Source organism: Vipera berus (genome assembly GCF_964194415.1).
Source record: "Vipera berus genome assembly, chromosome: 1".
In the NCBI taxonomy this organism is placed as follows: domain Eukaryota; kingdom Metazoa; phylum Chordata; class Lepidosauria; order Squamata; family Viperidae; genus Vipera; species Vipera berus.
Window position 1 is genome coordinate 139325824 of NC_138202.1, and position 24600 is coordinate 139350423.

General features: G+C 38.2%; 1 protein-coding gene across 1 annotated transcript in view; it reads left to right on the forward strand.

Annotated features, from left to right (window-relative positions):
* THSD7B (thrombospondin type 1 domain containing 7B) overlaps positions 1–24600 on the forward strand; it is a gene marked incomplete at its 5' end in the record, with an annotated part of 477345 nt that overhangs the window by 281271 nt on the left and 171474 nt on the right. The window contains one exon of the mRNA XM_081346642.1: positions 23915–24109. Within this exon, the coding sequence (XP_081202768.1) occupies positions 23915–24109 (195 nt within the window). The remainder of the gene's footprint in view (positions 1–23914; positions 24110–24600) is intronic.

Consider the following 24600-nt stretch of genomic DNA (forward strand, 5'->3'; position numbering starts at 1 on the left):
AAAATTATTCGTATACTGTTTATTTATTAGGGTTATATTCCATCTCATACAGCAACTTAAGGCACCATATGTAGTACTCTCTTCCATTTTCTCCCACGGCAACAACCCTGTGAGTTAGGTTGAGTTGTGATATAATTATTGACTGGAGTTTATCACTCTGCTAGAAATTTTCTAGATATATTAGAGTGTATCTAGCTTAGATTAAATTGCCTGATCAGACTGAATATTCATATAACTAAGAAAAGATAAAAATTAGTTTCAGTAATTCAATTGTTTTGAAACTTCCTTCTTAATGAGATAGTCTGCTTGCAACTGGCCTCTCCCATTTTATGGTATGTTAGAAGCCCAGGTCACTGAGTATTCCTTCGGTCAAAAGAACAAATGCAAAGTACAAAACAAGAAAAGTTGCATCCATTCCTCTGAAACACTTTTTCTCACCATGGCTTCAACTTTTTCTACATAGAAGTTGTCTGGCTGCAGTTCATGATATTCCAACTTGGAATATGTCACGGTAAAAATAACATACAGACAGTCCTTGACTTACGACAAAATTTCCATTGCTAAGCGAGTCAGTTAAGTGGATTTTGCCCCATTTTAAAATTTTTCTTGCCACAGTCGTTGGCAAGTGGATCACTGCAGTTGTCAAGTTAGTAACATGTTACTAATATAAGTGAATCTGGCTTCCCCATTGACTTTGTTAGTCAGAAGGTCGCAAGAGGTGATCACATGAACCTGGAACTGTGCAACCATCATAAATATGAGCCAGCTGCCAAGCACCCAAATTTTGGTCACATGACTGAAGCTGCAACGATTGTAAGTGTGAAAAATGGTCATAAGTCATTTTTTCAATGCTGTTGTAACTTTGAACGGTCACTAAACAAATGGTTATAAGTCAAGGACTACCTGTACAGCATTGGTTAGGAGTGAGATTACTAACCAGGACTTCAAATGGGACATATCTCACCAGTCTTGAAATTAATGCAGTGGCCACGGAACCATTTCTAGGTATAATCAATCAGTCATTTTGTCTTGCTCATTGACCAGCAAATTCTAGCTATAGTTGTTAGTGCCAGGTTTTAGTTTGACATGAATTAGATGGCTTTAGGAGATTACAATATCCAAGAACTGGGCAGTGAGAGGACTTTATCTCCTTTCTTCATTTTTTTTATTTTTTTTTAAATGTATGCCCACCCTTTTCCTTACCTTACCACTTATTGAACAGGTCAGGCCATTAAGAGAATAAGTCTTACCCTTTTTTTATTAAGATGAAACTGTAATGCTCTTCCCAGTGTGAATCTTTGTACACTGAATGTGGTGGGAAGGGATTTATTGGCATTTTTTTAATATAGTTAGCTATGGGGGGGGGGTCCTTAGTGCTCTCTGAGCTTGGTGGTTTTCTTGCAGACATTTATTACCCAAACTAGTTAACATCATCAGTGCTAATGACTGATCATATCACTTAGTTTGGGTAATGAAACATCTGCAAGAAAACAACCAAGCTCAGAACTACAAATATTGGTATAGTTAGCTACATTTTATGTTGGAGCTTAAGTTTCTGTATTTGTTAAAAGATTTATAGACTGCCTTTCATGCTATTAGGTCCTTATAAGTCACAGATGCATTACAAATTATGCATGATAATCTGTCATAATTTTTTTTACATGGATTGACTCCTTTGACCTTTTAGTTTAATTTCTCCTTGTCATATAAAATTCTTAAGCCACAAATTGATGGTAGAACACAAATATTTAGGGAAATCTGGTTATGGGTTGTGTGCAGCTGTGCATGGGCTTCTGAGTGAAACAGCTGCTCTTCGCTGTATATCTGATACTTAAATTTTCAAACTTCAGTGCTCCCTTTTAAAAGGAACATGCTTGAGGAATTCTAATAGCTGCTCAAAGCTTTACATTGTTTTTCTCATTAAATTTTATTTCCTAAGCAAGGCCTTCCAGGATGAAAAGTAAAATGGGATCTGGTTGGATAATTGGTCCTGTTGCTTTTTCAGGTCCTGCGGTTACCTATCCCTTTTGATCTTTTCTGCAGTAGAAATGTCTAGCAAAAACACCAGAAGTAAAGACTGTAATTATTAGCATTTCATAAATAAGGTAAAAAAAACCAAACAAACGTTGGTCAGCAAAATCTTTTTGTTCTCAAATCAGTTTCCATATTAATTGTTTTCTAATTGCTTGCTTGCTTTTTATTTGTTTTCTAACTCTTCTGGACCTGTGTTTTTCCCAGAATGCAATAAGCATGTTATTATCTTATTGGCTATTTTATAAAATGTATATTTCTGTTATTTTTTTAACACATTGCCTCTCTCTTTTCTTTCTCCTCTTTGTATTTGGATTGCTCATATAGCCTTTTCTCACTCCACCTCTACTGGGACAGCACCTACTTTGTTTCATTGCCAAGATATGAAAATATTTTAGTGCTGCTCTGCAGAAAAGGTGTTACATGGCTTACACTGTGTTGAAATTAGCCATTTGTATGTGCACTATGGGCAATAAAACAGGATATTTTGCAGATATGAATGAATAAATAAATAGAGCATTTATTATTTCCTCTTATATAGTGATCTTATTCTACTATTGTTTTCTCTTCTGTTAGCTAAATTCTTTTAACTGCATTTCCATATTTTGGGGGGAAGAGCAAGAAATTTAATCTTATCCAAAACATATGATAAGTTGTTACTTTGGCAGTGTAGAAGGAATGGATAAAGCAAAAAACAATGTAAAATCACATTCATGTATACAGACCCAAACATTGTATTGTCAATCGTATATCAATTCTTTCATACCTTATTTAGAATTGTGACATATACAGATAAAATGGGGAAATTTTGCTAAGTTCTATTACAGTAGTCAGAAATCGGTGTGCTTCATGATTCTTGAGCGTGTCATGAGTCCGATAGATGAAAGCGCCTGAAGGCAGGACAAGAAGCAACGGATGGAAACTAGTCAAGGAGAGAAGCAACCTAGAACTAAGGAGAAACCTCCTGACTGTTAGAACAATTAACCAGTGGAACAACCTGCCTCCAGAAGCAGTGAATGCTCCAACACTGGAAGTTTTTAAAAAGAGACTGGACAGCCATTTCTCCGAAATGGTATAGGGTTTTCTACCTGAGCAGGGGGTTAGGGTTGTGTTTAATTCTTTTTTAACTTTTGTACCTTTGTATTTTATATGTTTGCCCTGTTCACCGCCCTGAGTCCCTCGGGAGAAGGGCAGTATACAAATAAAATTATTATTATTATTATCTATAAAACATTTTATACACATTTTCTTTGTATGCAGTTGACACTGTCAATTTATAATTTCTCTCCCATAATTTTTGCCACTCTTCTAATTCTATATTATAACCAAAGTTCTCCACCCATCTTGTGATTGACCCTTTGATTTGTTCACTTTCCATCTCTAAAGTTAACAAAAAATTATACAACTTTTTAGTTTCTCATCAGAAGTTAATAATATCAAACACATTTTGTTCTTTATAAAATTCAAACATTTTCATGTCTTTGTCATATCTGTTTTGTATTTGTAAATGTACCCACCATGACATGTTGATACCCTGATGTTCCAATTCTTGCTTCAATTTTAATGTCCCATCAATATTTAAAATATCTTTGTATGTCCACGTAAAACGTGGGCTTTCTCTCCAGCTCCTCAGCCTGCCAAAACGTTATCAGTTCGTCCTTGGGTTCCCACAAAGTAGCGTTATTATGGCTAGCTGAGATCAGGCATTTATCCCAATCCCCCCCCCTTCTGCACCTAATTTCTAAATACCAGAAAAAGCATGTTAAAAGCAAAGAGAAAATGGCTGCAATTTTCATCAGTTGTCAGAGTGGGAATATCCAATGTTTACAGTGTTGACAGAGTGTTCTTTGTTTTCTTAGTCATACCCTGAACCCATGCTGTTGAAATCTAGTGATCAGATTGCCCACTAAGTTTCATCACTCAGATCAACTCAATTCAGCTCAATGCAGATCAGACAGATTGAAAACATCAGTAAAACTTAACATTGGGAAGATGAGGTGCTAGGGAATGACCAAAAATTCAAGCCTGCTAACTCTGGAGATATACATATATCACTGCAGTTTGCATAGTCACAAACACATTGCTCATTCTTGTTTTAATAAATAAGGACACAGGTTAGATGAGAACTTTTTGATAAACAGTTTGAACATTATCATGATGCAAGACTGAGTACATTGCCATATTTTCACCCTATAAAAAGATAGCAAACCGGAGTCTCCCACAATCTCATTTCTATCTTGACCACAACACTAAAAATCATTCGTCCAAAAAATAAAACTATGATTAATAACCAAACAAACCAAAGATTATATTAAATAACATTTGAGATTCCTGAATTATTGGTCAATCAAACAATAAGTAGTTGGCACTTTATGGGGATGTAGCTGAAGGAATATTTGAAAATCTAGCACATTCACTATAATTAGAGAAAGGCATGAACTTCAGGTAATAGCACATGCAATTAAAAAATAGAAAGATAAACCAGTGGTTGAGAGCAGCAGGAGAGATGGGATCAGGTTTCACGAAATGATTGAATGTTCAGCTATAAGAGAAACCAGAAAAAGTAATAGACTCTTAACAAAGAAGTTTAGAAGTGTTTTTGCCCGAGTAATAGTTTTACTGCGTTATGAGATGTAAATAAAGACATTGTAAAATACAATGTATTAGCTGAGCACTGTAGTATTTATACGATACAAACTACAAATGTGATGTTTTTGATCATTAAAGATGAGGGAATTTTTTTATCATTCTTAAATATAGCTTCCAAAGTGTTAACTTTTTTTTTACAATTGTACCATTAAAGCTAAGCATGGCACTGCTAGGCAATTGCCAAATGCAAAATTATTTTGTAATATGAAAAAAAATCTATATTTAGCTCAGTGCTTAATATTAAGGTCTCCACTGTATGGTTATTTATTTTTGTTTATAAATATTGAGGAAAAGAAGGCAAATAGTCAAAATGGAGCTGCTTGGAAAAATAGGTATTTTTAAAAAAATTCTTTTGAAGTTTCCTGTCCTTGAAAAGAGGGGGGAAATGTATAAGATGCAGCATTCACAACACACCTGCTGTAAGCGGAACCACCTTTTGTATTGTTACCACTTCACATGAAATATTTCTGGATTGGAGAGGGAGAGAAAAAAGGCTTCAGATAGTTCTCCATGCCTGTGTTTTAGTTTTGAGATGCCAGGGTTTTTCTGGAAATGGGGACTGAGATCAGAAACAGATGTGCAAAGGGAAAAGGTTGGGGCAGTTGACTTTCAGGCCCTGAAAGTTACCAAAAATTAATGGTCTGAAAAAGGTTGTCTGCTTTTGATTAATAACAAAGGCTCCAAGGAAGAAGTGGTGAGTTATTGCATATACCTATTGCCGTAACTAAGTGGGACCATTCAGATCTTGCGGGGGAATCTTGTTCCAGAGGGCAGGTTATTATGAGTAACCAACTTTATATTCCTTTTCTTTGACTTTTAACAATCTTGATCTTCAGGCTCTTCAAATAATCTTCTAGAATTTGATGGTTTTTCATTTTTTACTATGTTCCTTCTCACGAAAGTTTTCAAAGCTTTAACAAGCCTCTTTGGTAAATCCAAAATAGGAAAATTATCCAGGTTTGTTATTTGTATATCCCTTTAAATATTAATACATCAGTCAGTTTCTTTTGTATACCCAGTGTATCATCTTTACCCATATTATTCTTGTATAGCCTGTTATTTTAAATCCACTTTCAGATCAGTCCCTATCTTGTCCAGTAAAACTTATTTCTCTTCTATAACACAGTTTATCTATAGAGGCAGATACTCTTCAAATTAACTTCTGGATCCATTCTTTAAAAATATCCTTCAATATTTCTAATGTTAAAATCTTTTCCATTAGTTAAGTCAAATTGAAATGTTCTTATCTAATTTTAAACTTTAGGCCCTTTTAAGTTTCCAGTCTTCAAATTTCCACCCTATTATGTATTTGTAAATTAATTTAAAACAAAACATTTTCTCATGGGAAGGATTCTAATAAATAATTCAAAAATCTTATTTAGATCCATCTGGACTCTCATGCCCCAGCATATAATTGTGTGTGTGTGTGTGTGTGTGTACACGTGCGCACGCGATTTATCTATATTTGTTAAATGTTATGTCCACCAGTAATTCAATACTGCTTATGTTGTATTTGGATTATTATTATACTGTATGTATTTCTATTTTTTTCCCAATTTCACCCATCCTGTTCCTTTAATATAGCATTCAGATCTACACACACGGTCTGTTTTATTGGAGGATAGGTGGATTTAGCTGCATGTCAAGCTGCACATTCAGGAATGTGTAGTAAGGATAGAACATGGACCCTTAGTCCATTTGTAACTCTCTAAAATCAAAGTTCTAAACACCCTTTTGGTCTTTATTAAAAATGAATAAAAAATCCTTAAACTACTATTTTAAAAAAATGTGTATGCTAATGATTGACAGAAAAGTTGGATTGTTGATCCAAAATTTTGTAATAGCTGAAAGCAGCTAACATGCAATTTCCAAAAGTGATTAGACACTGAAGTATGCAAACCCAGTGTCCTTTTGAAGATGCTGATCATGATTTGGGTAAGATGGTTATTCCCTTGTCTCCCAGAGCTCTGAACTCACCAGAAACCACTGACTTGCAATCTCCTCATGACGAGCAACTATCTGGAGCACTTGTGAGTGATCTCAAGTTTCCTTCTTGTCCGGAAAGGAATTACAAAGAGCTGATTTACTCACTGGCTCTTCATTCTGTAGTGATCTGGCTCCACCTTTAGTTCTTCATTTCTTCCCTTGAAGTCTGAAATAAAACATTATTTTGGGTGATTAAACAGAAGAAGGATAGGAACCTGAGTATATTTTATAAACTGTAATAATACACCATGAACCTTACCTGAATAGCACATGATGATGTTTCTGTTTTCCTCTATATTGTTTTTGGGGGTACAGTAATACAAAGGAACAACATCTGTACACGGCGTCCTCTTATCTTTATTTCCTTCTTTCCCTTTTTATCTTAGAGTAGCAGAAAAAGGGGGAAAGCAAGCGAAAATGGTGCAGCTACTAACTTCAGAAGGGAATATGTTTCCACTAGTAATAAACAAAATATTACCATAAGATCAGTAGATCTAATTGCAGGCTCTTCTCTCTTAAGAAGCAAAGGGTTCAATAGATTCCTCTATTGGCAATCGGGCTTGGTGTTCTTGAAGGTCAAAGAAGAAAAATCCCTTTCCGTATTTGTGGTGAAGATCAAAGTTTTGGACTCTAATATAAGATCCCCACCTCCCAGCATCTTTCCATGCTCAGCCTCTTGATTATGATGTTTTTTTTTCAAGTGACTTCACTGTGTTCTAAAGTATAATTCTGGTCGAGTATATTGTTCAATAATATATATATAAAGTTTTAGAATGGTTTGAAAACAAGGTAATTTTAACACGGTGTCTTTTTTAAAAAGACGTGTGATATAGCAGAAATAGGCTTTATGCTTAACTATTAAAAATTTTGTAACTAACTTTCACATTGGTGACTTTGCAACACAGTTGATTTCCATTTTGTTTCTCTCTAAACATTTCACAATTTTCTTCCCTTATTTTTTTTTATTTTTCCTGGACTGTTTTCAATCCATTCCAATGTCAACTTTCACTTTAAATATCTCTAGGGTTTTTTCCATATAAACCAGAAATATATTGAATTTTAGATGTAATTGAAAATAATATATACCGTATATACTTGAGTATAAGCCGACTCGAGTATAAGCCGAGACCCCCAATTTCACCCCCAAAAACTGGGAAAAGTTGTTGACTCGAGTATAAGCCGATCCGCCGTTCTGCAAGCCTCCGCCACCGGCGGAGGCTGGATCCGCGCTCTGCAAGCCTCCGCCGCTGGCGGAGGCTGGATCCGCGCTCTGCAAGCCTCTGCCGCCAGCAGAGGCTCGATCCGCCATTTTGCAAGCCTGAATACACAGGAATACCCTGTGTGGCCGCGGCTCTCGGGGAAGCCCTGGCTGTCCGCTTCCTCGCTCCACGCTGCCATTCGGGGCCCGCGCGTTCCCCGGGCAAATCGCGGCGCCCAGCAGGCGAGGAAACACGCCCGCTCCAGTCGCCCCCCCTTCCCTCAGGAGACGCGAAGCAAGTGACCGCCCGGAGCTTACCGAGGACTTGCGCGCGGCCGAGGCTTCGGTGCTTCCAGGATCGCGCGCACCTCTCCCAAGCCGCCGCCGTCCGGAGACCTGCCGAAGTTTGGGGAGGTTTGGGGAGGTGCGCGCGCACCTCCCCAAACCTCCCCAAACGTCGGCAGGTCTCCGTTCCTCCGCGCAGACCTGCCGACGTTTGGGGAGGTTTGGGCGCCTCCCCAAACCTCCCCAAACGTCGGCAGGTCTCCGTTCCTCCTGCCGACGTTTGGGGAGGTTTGGGCGCCTCCCCAAACCTCCCCAAACGTCGGCAGGTCTCCGTTCCTCCGCGCAGACCTGCCGACGTTTGGGGAGGTTTGGGCGCCTCCCCAAACCTCCCCAAACGTCGGCAGGTCTCCGTTCCTCCTGCCGACGTTTGGGGAGGTTTGGGCGCCTCCCCAAACCTCCCCAGGTCTCCGTTCCTCCGCGCAGACCTGCCGACGTTTGGGGAGGTTTGGGCGCCTCCCCAAACGTCGGCAGGTCTCCGTTCCTCCTGCCGACGTTTGGGGAGGTTTGGGCACCTCCCCAAACCTCCCCAGGTCTCCGTTCCTCCGCGCAGACCTGCTGACGTTTGGGGAGGTTTGGGCGCCTCCCCAAACCTCCCCAGGTCTCCGTTCCTCCGCGCAGACCTGCCGACATTTGGGGAGGTTTGGGCGCCTCCCCAAACCTCCCCAAACGTCGGCAGGTCTCCGTTCCTCCTGCCGACGTTTGGGGAGGTTTGGGCGCCTCCCCAAACCTCCCCAGGTCTCCGTTCCTCCGCGCAGACCTGCCGACGTTTGGGGAGGTTTGGGCGCCTCCCCAAACCTCCCCAGGTCTCCGTTCCTCCGCGCAGACCTGCCGACGTTTGGGGAGGTTTGGGGAGGCGCCCAAACCTCCCCAAACGTCGGCAGGTCTGCGCGGAGGAACGGAGACCTGGGGAGGTTTGGGGAGGTGCCCAAACCTCCCCAAACGTCGGCAGGAGGAACGGAGACCTGCCGACGTTTGGGGAGGTTTGGGGAGGCACCCAAACCTCCCCAAACGTCGGCAGGTCTGCGCGGAGGAACGGAGACCTGGGGAGGTTTGGGGAGGTGCGCGCGCACCTCCCCAAACCTCCCCAAACTTCGGCAGGTCTCGGACGGCGGTGGCTTGGGAGAGGTGCGCGCGATCCCGGAAGCACCAAAGCCTCGGCCGCGCACAAGTCCTCGGTAAGTTTTTTTGTTGACTGGAGTATAAGCCGAAGTGGAATTTTTCAGCCCAAAAAGTGGGCTGAAAAATTCGGCTTATACTCAAGTATATACGGTATTTATTTTTACTCTTCAGAGTGACTTACTTAAGAGGGGCTGTTTGGCATTATCAGAGGCCAGATTAATGGGACATTAAATATATATTAATTTGCAAGGAGGCTATAAACTTCATCAGCTAACTGCTATTAAAATCAAACAGCTTTTTTCTCTCCCAGATAAAGAAATGTGTTTTGGCTAAATGTGCTTTTGATTCCAAATATATAACACCTCTCTATAGAACAATTATCTAATTTACTAGGGCAAGTAAATTAATTGTCTCAGATTTTGCACATATTATATTTTCTTAATATTTCTTTGATATGGTATGATTCTAAGAACCAGAGGTGGAAGGATATTTTTTCAGTATAGAAAAAATAGTTAAAACAACTATTTTTAACATAAGTGGTATGGAGGAACAGTTAAGTTGCTGAAGTAGCAGTGAAAAAACCCCAGGTCCCTCAGACATGGATGCTGTCTGGGTGACTTTAGATCAGTCTTTCTCTGTCCCTCTCCCCCCAACCCACCCTACAAGGTTGTTTGAAAGAGAAAAATAGAAGGGAATGCTAGGTGTATCACTCCTGTTTAAAAGGTGATGTATAAACTCTAACCAAAAAAATAAATCTGACAATATCAAACTGTTTGTTATTTGGTTTCAAATCATAAATGTAACCTTGGGGCTGGTTTTTCCTCATGCTAAAGTAAGCCAATTCTCACTTACTTTGGGCAGTTCTTGGATCCCAGGGTAAACCCTTCCCAATTCACCCCAAACTACACCACAAAAATTCATTTGTGCTGATTGCAAAAACTGGTTGCAAGCTGTGGGCAGGGAATGAAATTCTCCTTAACTCCCTGCCTAGAGATTGGGAAATGACCCCCTTAAACTCTGCCTACTCACACAGTGCTGTAAGTAGGATATCATTTTCTAAGTCAGGTCTGAGATAATAAACCTGAAGTATTCAGGAAGTTTTGCACTAAAACTGGCAACCACTGAATGTATTATCTTCTATCAGTTTTTTTTTTTTAACTAACACAGTTATTGTCACTCGGACATTCAGTATCCAATTAATTTTGCTGATCCTTTCTATTTGTGGTGTGTTTTATCTCTTAACATCACAGTTCATTATCTTGCTTTTCTTTAATCTGAGGATCTTCTCTGGTTCTTTGAATGTACTTATTTTTAATTTCAGAGTCAATCCTGTAAAATAACTGATGAGGGCTACAATATCTGGACAACAAATATCCAGATGACCCCTGGGTGGCAATGAAGAGAAACAGAACTGGGTGCCCAGGTTCCTTGGTGGACTTTTTGGCATCCTTTAAAAAGTTCTCACTGAGAGCATTTCTTTGAAAAAACAATCACATCTTTTTTTATAATTCCAGTGCCTCTTCAGATACAGCACGTGAACCTTTCATTCTTCAAATTTGTTAAGAATTCTTCTGCAGGTATTCTGGGGATTTGACAGTAAACTAGTTAGTTTATTTTTCTCTGGAAAACATTTAGAATTCAGAGAGGTCAAAACCCCAGAATATGATATAACGTGTTTCTTTTAGTGTTAGGGATTTTATATGTCTCTTACTATCTTCATTCGAATCGTGTTCCTTCTAAAAATGTATTATAACAGGATTGAATAAAGAAGCCCAATTTTTCCTTGTGAATTTCAATTCCCAGAATTTTCCATAGGCTATTGCTAAGAATTCTGAAATAAGTAAAACCTCTCCATGATCATCTAGAAATGAGGGCTAGGTGGATTTCCTCTTGAGTCACTTTGGAAAAGTTATAGGTCCATATTGCAACTGAGTTAAAAATACCAAAGAAGCCTACTGTGCACTATTTAAGTGGAATGTTTATGAGGTAACATAATGGCTGGTTTGAGTGAAGCAATCACAAAGATGTAATTCGTGGGAGCAGAGACCGGTGACCTTTATGGATTTTTAAAATTAATCAGCACTATAAGCAAACTGGGAAATGGAAGTGCATGAATTTAGAGGTAATTCAGATGTAAAAGGAAGTTAATTTAATACCACTTAGGAAACTTGCATCATTTTGGCTTTGCTTATTACGCTAATTTCCTTTTTTAAAAAATAAATCATGGTTTCCCCTTTCTGAATTTGCAGAGCCATTGTTCATTAGGATATATCATTGATAAAGAAGATTTTTAAGCTTGGCTTCTTTTGTAGTGAAAATGAAAGTTCTAAGAGACAGCAAAGAAGGGACAGAAGCAAATATTGGGGAAGGTATCTTTTGGATACAGGGCAACAATTGGCCTGTGTCCTGTTTTTTTTTAAAAAAAAACAACAACTAGGGTTTATACATATGTAAGATTTAGCTGGATGATGTCCCATTTCTTTACAGTAGAATATTTTTCTTGTCTTATACCAGCTTCCACAAATGTGTGATTACTCATTTGCAAGATCATGTGGGAAAGAGGTGCTTTACTTATGAAATTAGGCAAAGGGCTTCATGTGTGTTGAAACCAAGATCCTGGCTTATAGAATTCTTGCCAATTTCTTAGAAAGGGTATGAGCTTAAAAGGAAGGCTCAACAGTTGCCTCTCCCAGATGCCTCTGGACTTAACATTTTTTTAAAAAAAAACATATTTGGAAGATGCTTGGTGTACCTTTTTCTTGAACTATATTTCTCCACAACCCCCAGCTTGATCTGTTCCATTTTTAACAATCATTCTTTTTCCATCTCTCCCCTTCAACCCCAGCAAATTTGGTGTCACTCTTTTTTTATTTTCAGAGACTTATCCAACTGACATAGGCTTGAGGCCCATCACATAATTTCTCCCCAAAATTCTGGTTGTGTTACAGATGAAGGAAACTACAGCAATTAGCCTTTTTCCTTCTTTTTCTTCCATCTGTGGATTCTTATTCTAAATGATTTCTTTTCTTTGCTAAAGCTATGCAATTTACTCCCAGGTTTTTTTGTGTTTTTTTTAAATACCTTTGCAGCAGTTCTTAGGAACTCCTCCTAGTAGCTGATTTTGTCCTTCTGATTGTTTGAGTACCGTTGTGAAACAGGCCATATTTAAGGGAGAGAATATGACAAGTATTCTTAAGAAAAGAGCTAATGATTTCTTTCTATGGCAGCTATAGGAATAATTGTTTGGCTTCTGAAAATGCCCAGTAATTTTCAAAAAGAAAGGAGAGAGAAATCAAAAGCATGGAGTTATTCTTCTTGCAAGAACCCATATATACATAAATTGCTTCCTTCAGCATTATTCACTTCTTTGGTGTTACTCAGAATGCAGCCCAGGGAATACAATATAATTCTATAAAAATCCACAGGAAATTTTTATTCAGTTCGGTTTGTGGCATCTGTAAAAGCAAACTGTGAAAAATATCTATTTTGCAACAGCTAGAAAATATAATAAAATTATTTGAATATTTCTTAAGTATCCTGGACTACTAAATCCATTAAATCCGTTTGGTTCCACTATATATTTATTTCCAGATGTGTGTAATCTACATTTGATGCAAAAATGAGTTAAACATTAAAGCTAAATGCCAGATTATTGGAAAAAAATATGGAGATGAATAGAATAGAATAGAATAGAATAGAATAGAATAGAATAGAATAGAATAGAATAGAATAGAATAGAATAGAATAGAATAGAATAGAATAGAATAGAATAGAATGATGGGAGGGAGGGAGGGAGGGAAGGCAGGCAGGCAGGCAGGCAGGCCTGAGGCATTACTTTGATAAAACAGTTTTCTAAGAGCATGCCTGAGTCTAGATTTCTATACAACTTAAGACATGTGGGACTTGGTAAGAGCAGTGGTTTCCTTGTTTATAACTTTTATAGTTTATAGCAGAGGTCTTCAAACTTGGCCCTTTTACGATTTGTGGACTTCAACTCCCAGAATTCCTCAGTCAGCCTGGCTGAGGAATTCTGGGAGTTGAAGTCCACAAGTCGTAAAAGGGCCAAGTTTGAAGACCCCTGCTTTATAGGGAGCTACAAAGGGAACTACAGAGGAGAGAGCATCTTGAATGCCCCATCCATTGCCTCTCTCCTTCTTCTCCTTCTCCTCCCCTCCCCCCAAAAACCTTCTTTGATATTCACATGGAAATCTGATAGCAACTCTTCTCCATAACACTGTTTTCATCTTCCATGCTAACACAGGGAACACAAAGATCATTGTTTTGACTTCACGACTCTTGGTTTAGCATCACTTAGTGCAACCAAAGGAAGAGAAATGGTTCCAATCAATATCAGGGAGCTTGGTCACTAGCATCAGGCTCCTGCCTGTTGGCAGTATATATAATCTGAGCTTCTTATCATAGGGCATTAACAAGGTGGTAGAATTAAAGAGTTGATATCAGATCAGGCACCAAACGTTTGCTACCACTCTTATGTTTTGAATGTACTGTAGCTTGCTGAGAAATAATTGATTTACATCATATAGCTAAGCTACAGATGGAATTGGATTTGTAGAGCAATATAATTAGATTATATAATTATTTCCTTTCTTTAGATGCAACTAAATATTTTAAATTTGCTGTGAAATATATTTTATCTTTTTTCTCAAGGCTCTTTTCCCCCCTCCTCTACTAACACCTTTTTGTCTGATCTGTTCTGCTTCATGTGACGATAGTTCATGACTTCACTCTTTTCTTTGAGTTACCAATGTTCTCTTTCTCTCTTTCATTAACTTTGTGCTTATCCCTCAAGTATCCTCCTCCTTGGCAGTTTTGTACTCTTTATTCTAAAACAAATCAAAAACAAATTGATCCATTAGTCAGTGGGCAACGTAGTTCCAGAAGTATAAATTTAGGGAGGAAGATATTATGTTATTTTTTTCTGAAAATAGGCTTGATTTTTTATGCAATATGTATAACTACCTCACCCTCACAACAATGAGATAGTTCACATGTATTATGCTTGTATCATACATATATGACCAATTATATGATTGATTATCTACATTTAAAGTAGTTTCTGGAAACAAAAGAAAGCACGATCTGTTTCCATTCATTTTAACAATGTTAAAAATGTAGGACACTACCATATATCACAGGATCCAGAGACTGACCAATGTATGGAATCTAGAATTGATTCTATAATGGATAACTTTATAATAGTGATCATTAAGATGTGGCAAACAATGTCCCTCTTTAGCAATCCTGATCACAAAATCAGTTTGCAGACTCTTGCAGTAAGCAAATAAAGTACTAATTTCATCGTAATGTAAAACACTGACCTACTTTACTGGGCTTGTAGCAGTCACTCTGCAGTCTTATTATTTTGATCAAAGTATTTGCATATTTTATTCCCTGCCCCCCTTGATGGACATCAAGAAATTCATTACTCTCTGTGCTTATAACATGCAAAACAATTTTGCTTGTTTTCATAACTAAATCTATAATTGAGATTCCATGCTGATTCACGTATGGTGCTTATGAGTCAATTAAATTGCCCTAACAGGCAATTACCAGTTGATTGTTTAATTTATTTTAGCAAGTGATGTTAGTCTTTTCAAAAGTTTGCATATATGTAAATCCGTAAGTAGAAAAAATGTCTTTTGTAGCCTGAAATATTAAAACATTCAGATTTGGGAAATCAAATATAAAACATAGCAGTCTTTATATTTTCGAATACATGTATTTTGGAATCATTTAAAAGGTCATAATGTAGATGTATATTCATATTTTGGGAAAGATTTATTAAATTTGTGCTTACTATAGTTATGATTATGCAGATAAAAGCTAGAGAATAACAGCCAAATGAGAAAGAATTATCCTTTTCATATGGTAGAATGAGTGCTTTCCAATAAGGACAATAATGAATATAATAAAATGTGTGCTGGCTTACAAAGAATCAAATCCAAGTTATTACTGTGCTTCTTGATCATTTTAAATCAGTATCAACCAATTTACATATGCTTTTACAATGGATATCTCTTAATTATTGTTTCTAAGCAGGAATTTTAAGCTAAAGGTGTACCATTTTTTCTTTTCCAAGTTGAAGCCTTATGTGATTTTTAAGCTATTTTTCCACTTGAAAGAGTTCTACAGTATAATATATGTTTAATGACACTTTGACATCTCCAGATTTTTGGAAATTACAATTTTTATAGTCAATCTAAAGAGTAAAAAATGCTAGTTTATTCCCACCTCAATGAAACATTTTTACATTGTTGTTGTTGTTAGCTGTGAAGTCGTGTCCAACTCATTGTGACCCTATGGACAACGTTCCTCCAGGCCTTCCTGTACTCTACCATCTTCTGGAGTCCATTTAAGCTCACGCCTACTGCTTCAGTGACTCCATCCAGCCACCTCATTCTCTGTCGTCTCCTTCTTCTATTGCCCTCAATCTTTCCCAGCATTAGGCTCTTCTCCAGTGAGTCCTTCCTTCTCATTAGGTGGCCAAAGTATTTGAGTTTTAGCTTCAGGATCTGGCCTTCTAAAGAGCAGTCAGGGTTGATCTCCTCTAGGACTGACCGGTTTGATCGCCTTGCAGTCCAAGGGACTCGCAGGAGTCTTCTCCAGCACCATAGTTCAAAGGCCTCAATTCTTTGGCACTAAGCCTTTTTTATGGTCCAGCTTTCACTGCCATACATTGCAACTGGGAAGACCATAGGCTTGACTATATGCACTTTTGTTGACAGGGTGATGTCTCTGCTTTTTAGTGTGCTGTCTAGATTTGCCACGGCTTTCCTCCCCAGGAGCAAGCATCTTTTAATTTCTTGGCTACAGTCCCCATCTGCAGTGATCTTGGAGCCCAGGAAAATAAAATCTGTCACTACCTCCATTTCTTCCCCATCTATTTGCCAGGAATTGAGAGGGCCGGATGCCGTGATCTTGGTTTTCTTAATGTTAAGTTTCAACCCAACTTTTGCACTCTCTCCTTCTTCACCCGCAACAAGAGGCTCTTTAGTTCTTCTTCACTTTCTGCCATTTTTACATTACGAAACTATATGATAAGGCCTTCTTTGCCCATAACTATATAGTACTTGATGGCATATAAAGCCATATGGTTAAGTAAGCAAATGTGAATATAATCTGCTTGGCATTAATGAATATGGTCACCTATAACTTTTTAATGTAGAAAAGTATCTCAGATCAATAAAAGAGTAATCTTTATTTAATGTTCTAGGTCGCTTGGAGAGATTCTGAAACTAAGAGTAAAAAACAAGAACCAGAAATGGGAAAAAAGTGTTGTAAATGAACTGAAAGTCTAAGTGGACTCATTAAAGTATTTGGTATTACAGGTAGTCCTTGATTTACAACCGGTCACCTACTGACCTTCAAAGTTACAATAGACCCCCACAAAAGCTTCTTATGACCTGGTTTCAGTGTTATGGCAGCTGCAGTGGCCGTGTAGCCATTCACCCTTGTGACCAACCGCAGAACTGCTGCAGTGTGCCCCTTTGCCTATTCCTCCCCCAGAAACACTGGGCCTGCTTGACTACACCACCAGGTCCCCCACTTCCATCACCGATCACTCATTTACTTTTTATCATAGACCTCCTTCTGGATGTGCCACAGATCACATTGGAATGAGAGCAAGCTGCCCTGGACCTTTTTTTTTTGCCCCGGAAATCAGGGGCATCTTGACAGGAGGAAAGGCAGTGGCAAAAGTCATTGCAGGAAGATGGGCATGCTTGTCTTCACCAGTTCCACTGCTGCCGTTCCCAGGAAAAAAGGCAGCAGCGGAAACAGTTATGCCCAGCACTTTCCTTCTCTATTTTTCTCTGCAATGGGTGTACAAGTGAGTGGGAGGCACTGGGGAATAAGAAGAAGCTACTTTTTCCCTAGGCAACATTCCTCCATTCTGGAAGCGAGCATTATTTTGAAGTGCTCACAATTCATCATGGCCACTCCAAAAATGGCACTTGCTTCCAGGTTGCAGCCACACAGGATAGAAGGATGGGGTAGCTTGCTTTCATTCCCAGTATGATCTACAGAGCTTCCAAAAGGTAAAATGTAAGTGATCAATCGGTGATAAAATTGGGGAGGAATGTGTGGGACTCCACAGAGGGTGGGAAGTAGAGCATTGGGTAGGGAAAGCCTTGGGAGGCCTCAGATAGGTGGATTTGTACCTGCTGTATGCCTCCTAGGATCTCCCCCACGCCTGAGGCACTCCACACTCCACTTAACAACTTGCACGTTCATTTAATGATTAAATTAATTGTTGGGTGTCATTGAGGCAGTTAATTTAATGGCTGTCCCAACTTTCAACTGTAATAGGCAGGCTCCATTATGAATGCAACTCAAGAACTAAACGCATAATGGTGGATCTCCAGTATTTTGAGAATGCTATTTTTCTACATTGACTAGGCATTGATCCAAATATTTCTGCTTCATGGCTTATGTTTTTACATTTCCAAAACATCATTAGTGCATTAAACACTATTCTGTTTTCCCCTTGTTTTGTGTTTCAATTTAATTTAGTTTGTCAAGGCAGTAGAAAGAACTGTGTTGTTTAACACATCAATCAGTACTCTTTCTAATGATCTAGCCAGCTTAGTGTGAGATAGGCTTTCAAATCATTCCACAGCTTTGTTGAATCAAATATCAGTCTCACATGGAATCATAGAGCTGAGCTGGATTGTAGGAGTCCAAATATAAACTTTGAAAAAACTTACTGTATATTCATAAATTCTCTGTCAGAATTCATCAACTTGAAAATTTCCCTAGTCTGTGAAATTATAGATTTAATAAAAGTACCAAAAAGTCAGAAGATTGAAATGTATTATTTAATCAAATCAGCATGATTTAGTAAGTCTGGTAGTATAAACTTAAATATACGTACTTGGAAACAGTATTTAATCCTTGAAACTATTACCTATTTTTTACTTCTCTATTTTATTTTCATCAAAGTGAACTGCTAGACAAATGCTTCTTGAATAGTAATATTCAAGAAGTGTATTAATAGTGTATATTAATTTATATAGAAAGTGATCCTGAATAGGAAAGAAATCCACAAAAGAAATAGAATATTATTTTGGCCAGTTTAAATCCAATACCTTCATGTGTATGAAATGTTAGATTTACTATCTATCAAATTTATAAGCTTCTTAAATCATAAATGATTTGGGGCAGCATACAATTAAAAACAATATCCAATACAAAAAACAAACACCTAGTCTACCAAAAACCCCAAACCAAAGAAACCAGTTAATAACTCAAGGAATAAAATACCCAATAAAACGATAAAATTGCCACAAGGTGCTTATTTCTTATTTCCAGCCCCTGGAGAAAGAGCCCCTTCTTCAAACTGATTTAAAGAACAACAGAGGTCAGACTATCTGCCCATCAGCATCAACTGGAAACGTTCGCACCAAAAAGAGGAGAATGACTGCAGTACTGTGCCTTCCTTTCCCAATTACTGGAGACAGTCTAGAAGAGTACTATGATCAATGATATTGAAAGCTACTGACAGATCAAAGAAGACCAGAAATGTTCTGCCATCCTATCCTGGTTCCCCCAGAGATCATCAACCAGCATGATCAGTACTGTCATCATACACTCTGAAAGGGTCCAAATAATCTGCTTTATCCAGGACCCTCTGAAGAAGCGATCCTGGCATAAAAGGAAAAATTGAAGAATGGACAGAAATTATCCATCACTGTTGAGTCCAATGATTGCTTCTTATAGAGGCAGCCCCACCTCCTCATTCAGCCTAATGAAACAGCCTCTCTCCTGAGGTTTGGAGGCCCCTAACTCTCCTGTCCTTCTGGAAGGCTATGATGACATAGCTTTCCTCTTTAAGGTCCTGGATCAAAATAATATATGAGCATTATATAGTTATTGTGTGATTGAATTTGTTATGCAGTGCTTAAGTTATTGTATTATGATTATGGTAACACCCAGGGGGAGGGCCTTCTCAGTGGGTGCGCCTGCCCTCTGGAACCAGCTGCCCGTGGAGCTGAGGACTGCCCCCGACCTCCGTTCATTCCACCGGGACCTGAAGACCTGGCTCTTCGAGCTCTCTGGCCCAGGCTGAGAATTTTAATTCTAATTTTAATTGGGGGTTTTTACTTTTTCAGGGACTGTTATAATCTTTTTAATTCTTTTTAATTTTTGTATTTCTTGTTTTAATTACCCTGTTAACCACCCTGAGTCCTTCGGGAAAGGGCGGTATACAAATCCAATTAAATAAATAAATATTCTGTTGGATTTCTAGAAGTGTTATATATTTTTTGTTATTTACTCTTAACCTTCCAGGGTTCATATGTAAGATGGATGGCCTTATCAATTTTCTAAATAAATAAATCCATCATTACATGTATGCAGCTACATGCCACCCACATTGCAGCGTTAACTAGCAAGAGTGGATATGGATTTAAACAGCAGACAACCGGTTTAGTAGTCTTAAGATCCTGCCCACTTCTTCAGGAATTACAAAGTCAAATGGCTTTCAAATACTAGGACAAAGTGGTGCCTTGGTCAACTTACAGCAGATACGTCAAACTCGCGATGTCACGTGACCTCCCGCGACGTATCAGAGCTTTTTCGCCATTGCCGGCCCCTGACTTACAGGGACTCTCTCAGTTCAAATTGAACTCAGAGTACATCTAAATAATGTTATTCCTCATAAAATAATTTCTCTGTAGTACTGTTCCCCCCCCCCCGAGTAATAGTTTATATGTGTGGGATTATTCTGCCAGAGGGTAAAACTTTATTATTGGCCCGAGAGGTGAGCAAACTGCTGTGTGTCCTGTCCTCAAGCGGAGCCAGTCAGTGAAGTTGTAAATCCAAGCAAGCAAAGACACAATCATAAATAAATCTGAGTTCAAAGCAAATTGAGTTCACAGGGCAGGTAGTACTTACTGCCTGAGTCAATCCAGGATTAAAGTTTCCAAGAAAGCACAGCGGGTGTATAGCAAAGGACAGGACATGGATGGTTAGCTGATATTGAAAGAGCTAGATTACAAGAAGTTGTAAGCCACTGCATATTGTCAAGACAAACCAAGAAGATAATCAGTGTCACTGCTACTGAAAGAAGGGACACACAGAAACTAGGTCTCCTGTTACAACAGGAGGGCAGAGAGCAACAGAGGCACAAAAGTGCTATGGCTTATTGTGTTTCCCCCAAAATAAGACAGTCTTATTTTATTTTATTTTTGCCTCCAAAAGAGGCACCAGGTCTTATTTTGGGGGGAAGGCATCTTTTCCACTCACCTCCGGCACCAATAGCCCTGCCCAGCCGACCTACTTCTTCTGCGGCTGAAGGAGCAGCTTCCTTCTGCAGCTCAGAATGGAGCTTGGGCCTGCATTTCACAGTCAGGCCTTTCAGGAAGGCCTGTGCAGCCAATAACCGAGTCATGGATTGAATCCATATCTCAGTTCTCGGCTGCAGTGGCCTTCTGGAAAGGTCTGTGATTAAGAAATGCAGGCCTTGGGATGCTGCAGAAGAAGTGGGCTGGCAAAGAGAAATCTAGCAGCAAGGTAAGTGGAGGAGGGGCATATAGGGCAGCTCCACACCCCCACCCCACCCCAGCCCTAGCTTTATTTTTAGGTGTGTGCCTTGCCCCAAAACTAGGGTTTATATTAGGCCCACCCCCCAAAAAAAATCAAACTAGGGCTTATTTTCGGGGTAGGTCTTACTTTCAGGGAAACACAGTAGTTGCTCTCAGTGACACATCAATCACTGTAATCCTTTTGTTAGCTTATTAACCTTTTCTTTAATAATAATAAAAAGGTACCTGTTAGGAGCTCTTGAATTGTTGAGAGTTTGCTTGGTTAATTCTAGCTGTGACTTACTAGTTGAAATCCGCCCCTGACGGAACTCAGGGATCAGTCCTGCTTTCCCATCACCAGGCTGCTGCCAGATGTCGCCAGCTGTGCCAAATCCAGAGGATCCTCTGGGCATTGAGGCACTCTGCCTCTACTTTCTACCTCTTCACACAGAAATGGCACCGTTCTATTAGCTAGATGGGATATGATTCTTTTTGAAGAACTGAATGACAAAGATGATATTGGTAATGATGAATCTTAAAAACTTCCTTTTATTGCTGTTAGGGTTGGGACTGTCTGTATGTAATTTCTTCTCTTGATCCTCCTCTTTCCGATCTTCTAAGGATAGGTCAATCAGGAGCACGATGTATTTCTGGCAGATGTGGCTATTAAGAGTTTATATATATATATATATATATATATATATATATATATATATATATATATATATATATATATATATATATATATATATATATATATATATATATGTATATATATATATATATATGTATGTATGTATGTATGTATGTATGTATGTATGTATGTGTGTATGTGTGTATGTGTATGTGTATGTGTATGTGTATGTGTATGTGTATATATATATATATATATATATATATATATATATATATATATATATATATATATATATATATATATAACAAGGCAACTTTTTTGATTTTGTCAAGATTACTCAGCCTTGACTTAGTGGATTATTGAGATTTGGTTTATGTATATTTAATAGGAGGGCTGACAGTATGACAAACTGGACCTGCATATCAAGTGCTTCTGTTCACTACCCTTGTCACTCAACTGTAACCTGTTCTATGAGCAATTTCTGATCCCCTATCCCAAATCAGTTAATTGGTTCTAAGTGGGTATTTAAAACTTCTGTCCTATTTAATTACTTCCAAAATACTTTGTTAATGCAGCAATGCTCTAAATTAAACTATCCCCTTACTCCATTTTTAAACTTTAAATTAACCCAAACTCCCAGCAAGCTTTTTGCTTTTAAGTCCTTATAATTATTTTCTTTCTCTTTACCATAATCCTGCCCATGGATTCAAAGGACACTTACCCAGGTGTCTTGAAGGTCTCTCTTCACTTTAAATTCTTCTAATTCTTTAAATTAGAATTTAAATAATTTTAAACAACTAATAATAATAATAATAATAATAATAATAATAATAATGATGATGATGATGATGATGATGATGATGATGATGATGATGATGATGATGATGATGATGATGGAAGCAAACTTGGTTGTCCAGTCTCTTCTTAAAAACTTCCAGTGTTAGAACATTCACCGCTTCTGGAGGCAGGTTGTTCCACTGATTAATTGTTCTAACTGTCAGGAAATTTCTCCTAGTTTGCTTCTCTCTCTGGTTAGTTTCCATCCGTTTCTTCTTGTCTTGCCTTCAGGTGCTTTGGAGAATAGCTTGATTCCCTCTTCTTTGCGGCATGTTAATGAAATGATTTTGAAATAATTAATTAAATAAAACATATTGCTGGGAAAAAAAGTTGGGTCACTTATTTTTGCTGATTCTTCTTTATGTTTCTGTTTTGCTCTTTGCTGCTTCTAGTTCTTTTTCTTCATATTTATGCTTTACTTTTGCAAAATTCTCAATAAAATTATACATACATACATACATACATATGACTTTTGTCCTGAAGAGAATAAAAATAACATTCATTCATTCATTCATTCATTCATTCATTCATTCATTCATTTAGAAATGTATTTGCCACCCATCTCATATCCAATGGCTTGGTATGGATACACTTAGTCCAGGTTGTGTACTGCCTCATATAGTGACTTTCATAGTCACAAAGGGGATGAAAAGATAATTTTGTGATCAACTCATGCATTTATGAACTTTGTAGATCTGTAGAGCAAAGGAAAGCTAAAGTGAGATGATAAGGACAATCCAGGTTGCACTTGGCAACCACTTTTGTTTAATGATCCAAGTTGCCAATCGCAATTGTGGTTACTCAACAAACTACCTGTTTTCCTGTCCATCTGCAGAAATCTGCCTCTTATGTATAGAGTTTGCTATTTTTGGCTGCTTAAAGGTTCTCTAATTACCGTAACATTGTTTTGGCTGTTTTGCATGGGAATAGTCCACTGGGGAGGATTTTGCTTTGCAGGATTGTACTCTTAATCTTCCCTCTAAGTGTTTTATGTTAGCATAGATAATCCATTGTGCATTCCTAATAGATAAAGCACTTCTCCAGAAAAGAGAAAAGCCTCCTGAAAAAGTTTTAATTTGTATTTGTATGAAGAAATCATTCTCTGTTTTAATCCTAGCTGTAATTCTTTAGTGATGTTTATAAATAAACCTTTTCTTTTTTTCTTTTTTCTTTTTTTCTTTATTTTTGGTTGGTGTCCTCTGTATAGTACAGTACCATGGTATGATTGTCACAACTAGTTTAAATATTCACTCTGGAATTTTCTGCAAGTCTTAAAACATTTAGAGATCTGAATAAGCAATATTGGAATGTGCAAAGGAAAAAAGAAAATATTATCTTCTTCGAAATACACAGTTCTGAAAAAAGGCAGTATAGTATTCCACTTAACAGTTATTGTATTCAAAAATAGCTTGATATGAGTTCTTCATTTTTGATCAACATCTCGTTTGCTTAAAAAAAGAAAACCTGATCGTGGCACACCTAACCTAGATCTTTGATTCTCAACTCATCCTGTCCCTCCAAGGACTTTCCATTTATTTCTGTCTGTATTTATTCATTCATTTTCTGCAGTTGTGACATGCACCTTGGAAGGTAATCATTCAGTAGATGCCAGTGAGTGCTTGAAGTGGGCAGGACCGATGCCTTCCCTTGTCCAGGATTGCTCAGTGCCTTGCAACGACGACTGCATGTTTACTCCTTGGTCTAAATTTACAGCGTGCACTTCTGATTGTGAATCAACACGGACCAGAAGAAGAACTCTCACAGGTAGTATCAATCAATCAATCAATCATCTTTAGTCCCTTTGTTTCCAAACTTCCCTGGAATAGACTTTGGAGATTTGCCAAGAGCAATTAAATGTATTCTTGCTTTGTTAAAAGTCTCATAATGATTCCCTTAGTGTTGACTTACTAACAATTTGCTTCCTTATTCTATTAAGTCTGTCAGGAGGGCTACCTCCTCTTAAGATATCAGGATCATAATTTCATCAGCAAGTTCCTTAAGCTACTTGAATGCTGAAATAATTCCAAATAGTAAAAACAATAGCACTTAGATTTATATACCACCCCATAGTGCTTTACAGCACTCTCTGGGCAATTTACAATGTCAGCATACTGCCCCCAAGTCTGGGTTCTCATTCTACCAACCTTGGAAGGATGGAAGGCTGAGTCAACCTTGAGCCCCATCAAGATCGAACTCCAGACTGTGGGCAGAGTTAGCCTGCAACCACTGCGCCACTAGGGCCCAAATAGCCAACT